This window comes from Trichechus manatus, unplaced genomic scaffold (genome assembly GCF_000243295.1).
Source record: "Trichechus manatus latirostris isolate Lorelei unplaced genomic scaffold, TriManLat1.0 scaffold00163, whole genome shotgun sequence".
Classification (NCBI taxonomy): domain Eukaryota; kingdom Metazoa; phylum Chordata; class Mammalia; order Sirenia; family Trichechidae; genus Trichechus; species Trichechus manatus.
In genome coordinates this window covers 36,685-41,066 of record NW_004444099.1, presented here as the reverse complement: position 1 = coordinate 41,066, position 4,382 = coordinate 36,685, and the positions used below count along the sequence as shown (strand labels likewise).

Below are 4,382 nucleotides of genomic sequence, written 5' to 3'. Positions count from 1 at the left end.
TACAACACCGAGGACCTGCGGGGGGAGCCCCACACCGTGGCCATCCGGGGCGAGGATGACATGCATGTGACTGAGGAGGTGTATAAGCGGCCCCTATTCCTGCAGCCCACCTACAGGTACCCCAATGTCCCGAGGGTGAGTGGGACCCCAGCGTGCTGGCATGGGTGCTCTCTGCTGCTACCCTCCTGCCACGGCCTAGTTTCCCCAGCTGCAGGCTAGACTGAGTTCCCCACATCCTTCTCTCTCCGTGGTGGTGGTGTTTATGAACTTTGCTTGGCAGTGTGGAGTGTGGGGGGCTGCTCAGGGTGTGAGGCCTGCCTGATGGGCTGCTCCCCTCACCTGGCAGGTACCATCGCCTACCTCTGCCAGAGCAAGGGGCCCCCCTGGAAGCCCAGTTTGATGCCTTTGTCAGTGTCGTCCGGGTAAGTGGGATGGAAGGGGTGGTGGGGACATGGAGTGGGGCAGGTGCCTCTGAGAGTAAGTCTGTGTCTAGGCCCCATCTCCATGGTGATGCTCAGGGTGGGCGTGGCCTTTGGCTTTCCTCAGAGGAAGGCCTTGTTCTGCATTGTGTACCAGGCTGTGGATGTCAGGGTGTGGGGTGTGTACATCCCTGTGTATGTCTCTGTGTGGTGTACGTGTCTGTGTGTGTATCTGAGTCTCTGTGGGTGTGTATGACACATCTGTGTATGTCCCTGTGTGACATCTGTGCCTCTTGTGTCTGGGTGTCTCTGTGTGTCTCTGTGTCCCTGGGGTGTGTATGTACATGGTGTCTTTGTGTGACATCTGTGTCTGTGGGGTATGTATGTATGTATATGTTTTTGTGTGTCTCTGTACGTGTCTGTATCTCTGGGGTGTGTATGCACGGTGTCCATGTGACATCTGTGTGTGGGTCTGTGTGGGGCATGTATGTGTACGTCTTTGTGTGTCTCTGAATGTCTGTGTGTGTCTGTGGGGCGTGTATGTACACATCTATACATGTCTCTGTGACATTTGTGTTTGCGTGTGTATGTCTCTGTGTGTGTGTACGTTTCTGTGTGTGTCAGTGGTCTCTGTGTGGATGTTGGGTGTCTGTTTGTACATTCGCTAATGACAGAGTCCAGCACTGACCGTCTGGAGAATTGGACTCTGGTTGTGGCTGGGCTGCTGACTTGCTCAGTGATCTTGGACAAATCACCTAACCTTTCTAGGCCTCAGCTTCCTCATTTCTTTAGTGGACAGTCTTCAGCTCCCATTTCCTGAGTGCTGGCCCTGTGCCAGCTTCTGTCCCAGCCCCCTTCAGGGCACTTGTTAATTTGCACCTCACAGGGGTGTCCAGTACAGGCCTTGTCCCCTCTGAGGAAGTCTCCTTTCCTGCAGCACCCACCCACTGAGCTCCACCGGGCTCGAGGCGGAGGCAGGCCTGTGCTCACGGGGCAGGTGGAACGGATAGGATTGTGGGGCTTGATGACTTGCCCACTGTCCTGACGGGTTTGGGGACAGAGATGAAATGATATCTCTGACCCCACCTTGCTGCAGATTGTGGGGTGGGGGTGGACTTAATGTCATGGTCCCCTCCCCAATTTGTTCCTCAGCCGAGGGGTTTCTGGATCCACAGTGTTGCCAGATATTCATGGTCTTTCCTCAGGAGACCCCCAGCCTGCTGCTGCTCCGTGACTCCCCTGGGCCTCCCCCCGCCCTCCTCTTCAGCTGCCAGACGGGCGTGGGCAGGACCAACCTGGGCATGGTCCTGGGCACCCTCATCCTGTTTCACCGCAGTGGGCCCGCCCCGCGCCCAGAGTGAGTGGCCTGGGACCCGGTGTCTCGAGGGGCTGGGGACATGGAGAAGAGGGGATGGTATGCCCTGAGGATGACATGTCCAGGAGCTGGGAGCCAGAGCTGGAAAGTGAGGCATCTGGGGCTCATTTCCTGGTTTGCCACAGACTTGCTGGGTGACCTGGAGAAAGCCACTTGACCTTTCTAGGCCTCAGTTTCCCCAGGGATAGAAATGCATCTTGCCTCTCCAATCTCATTTGGAGGGAAGACTTATGGTGTTTCTCACTGGCTATATGAGCAGGCAGGAGTGGGCAGCATGGCCACCCAGAGCCACTGGGAGCCCTGACACATGCCACTGACCCCCTTCTTTGTCAGGGCTGTCTCCCTGCAGACCAAACCCTTACCCATGGAGCAGTTCCAGGTGATCCAGAGCTTCCTCCGCACGGTGCCCCAGGGGAGGAAGATGGTAGAGGAGGTGAGCGAGAGGGCTGGCAGGGAGCTGGGGCTGGGACCATGGAGTGGGGAGGTCTCGCCACCTACTGCTGGGGGGTGTCTTCTTTCCCAGGCGCTGGGGCCGGGACCTTGAAGGGGGAGGTCACGCCACCTACTGCTGGGGGGCGTCTTCTTTCCCAGGAGCTGGGGCCAGGACCATGGAGCGGAGAGGTCACGCCACCTACTGCTGGCGGGGCGTCTTCTTTCCCAGGCGCTGGGGCCGGGACCATGGAGGGGGGAGGTCACGCCACCTACTGCTGGGGGACATCTTCTTCCCCCGATGCTCCCATCTTCTCCCTGCTAACCATTCTCTTTCCGTTTCTCTCTTCTCTTTTATCTTCTGCCATCTTTCCTCTGCCCTGGTCCTGGGTACCAGGTGGACAGAGCCATCACTGCCTGTGCAGAGTTGCATGACCTGAAGGAAGTGGTCTTAGAAAACCAGAAGAAGCTGGAAGGCATCCGGCCTGAGAGCCCAGCCCAGGTGAGGGCACAGAGGAATGGCATGAAAGCTTCTGCTCTTGCATCGGGCCTGCAGCCTAATTTTGTTAGGCCTGGTGAATGGTTTTTTTCAGACTGACTTTTCCTGGCTGCTGCTTGTCCCATGAGGAGAGCAGATTTCAGGGGAAGGGAGATGAGGGAGCTGGGCCTGCCGGAAGGATGGACAGAGAAGAGGGAAGTTTACTTTCCCTGGACAGGTCCCCTCAGCTGCAGGATAAACAGGATGGAGGAGGGGCTGCTGGCTAGGGCACCCCCAGGGGGCCTCTGGATGCAGATACTTCCCAGGCTGCTCATGGCTCCCCCCAAAATAAAGCCCTGGTGTTTCTTCGGGAAGGCTGGGGTTTGGTCCAGCTTGCTGCTTCTGGAAGAATGATGAGTTCTTGGCTCTCTCAGCAGGAGGATGGCTTGACAGGTGTTTGCTCACAGTGCCTGGAAAGAATCTTAAGCCTGCAGAGCCGCCTTTTTTTTTTTTTTTCCCAATATTTTATTTTATTGTTGTGGCAATATACACAACAGGACATACACCAATCCAACCATTTCTACATGTACAGTTCAGTGACATTGATTACATTCTTCAAGTTGTGCAGCCATCCTCACCCTCCTTTTCTGAGTTGTTCCTCCCCTAGTAACATAAACTCATTGCCCCCGGAAGGTTCCTGTCTAATCTTTCGAGTTGCTGTTGTCAGTTTGATTCCGTAGAGATAGTTCTTAAAAGAGCATAATGCTCAAGGCAGACCTTTTTTACTAGTTAAACTGAACTATTTTTTGGTTGTAAGGTGACTTCAGGAGATATTTTTGGTTTAAGATTTAAAAATTATCTCAGGGCAGTTGTTTCAGGGGTTCATCCAGCCTTCATGGCTCCAGAAAGTCTGGATTCCATGAGAATTTGAAATTCTGATCTGCATTTTCTGAACCTGTTTCTTCTTTTACACTTTTTTTTTTTTTTTAAAGAAAATTTAAAAGCAGTGTTACAGAAAATTGGGAAATAGGAGGAAAGAGAAAAAAATCACCCATGAGCCCAGCATAGCCACTCTGAGCATTTTTGGCTGTTTCCAGCCTTTTTTATGCTTAGGTTTTTGTGTAGGCTGCCCCAGCACACGTTTGACATCCTGCTTCTTTTGTTTAACCTTGCAGCATCAGCCTTTTCCATGTCAGTACTGGTTTTTGTCCTTGAGGTTTTAATGCCTGTGCAGTTTAAGCCCACTGGATGGTTCAGCCATCATTGGCCTGATAAGAGCGTGGGCTCCACACCCAACTGCCTGGGTTCCGGTCCTGGCTCTGTCACCTACAGGCAGTGTGGAGTTGGGCCATCTGCTTAACTTTCTGTGCCTCAGTTTCCCCATTTATAAAATGGGGGCCGGTAATAGTAACTACCTCATAGGGTTGTTCCGAGGATTACATGCGATAAAATACACAATGCACTTAGTGTACACACTGCTGAAGCGAGTATTACATAATGCACTTAGAATGGGGCCAGGTGCAGAGCACGTGTCCCTGAATGTCACCTGTGATGATTTACTAAACTTCCCCCTATTGTTGGACAATCGAGTTGCTTCTAGTTCCTCACCAGTGTAAGTGCTTTTATGATGAGCATCTTTGTGCAGTGACACTAGGAGTTTTTTCCTTAGACTAGATTACCC

At 53.1% G+C, this 4,382-nt stretch overlaps 1 protein-coding gene across 1 annotated transcript in view; it reads left to right on the top strand.

Moving 5' to 3' along the window:
• Nucleotides 1-4,382, top strand: part of PALD1 (phosphatase domain containing paladin 1) — a 47,499-nt gene that overhangs the window by 8,114 nt on the left and 35,003 nt on the right. Inside the window, exons 5-9 of the mRNA XM_012558383.2 lie at nt 1-116; nt 347-422; nt 1,625-1,776; nt 2,128-2,227; nt 2,621-2,725. Coding sequence (XP_012413837.1) covers nt 1-116; nt 347-422; nt 1,625-1,776; nt 2,128-2,227; nt 2,621-2,725 — 549 coding nt within the window. The remainder of the gene's footprint in view (nt 117-346; nt 423-1,624; nt 1,777-2,127; nt 2,228-2,620; nt 2,726-4,382) is intronic.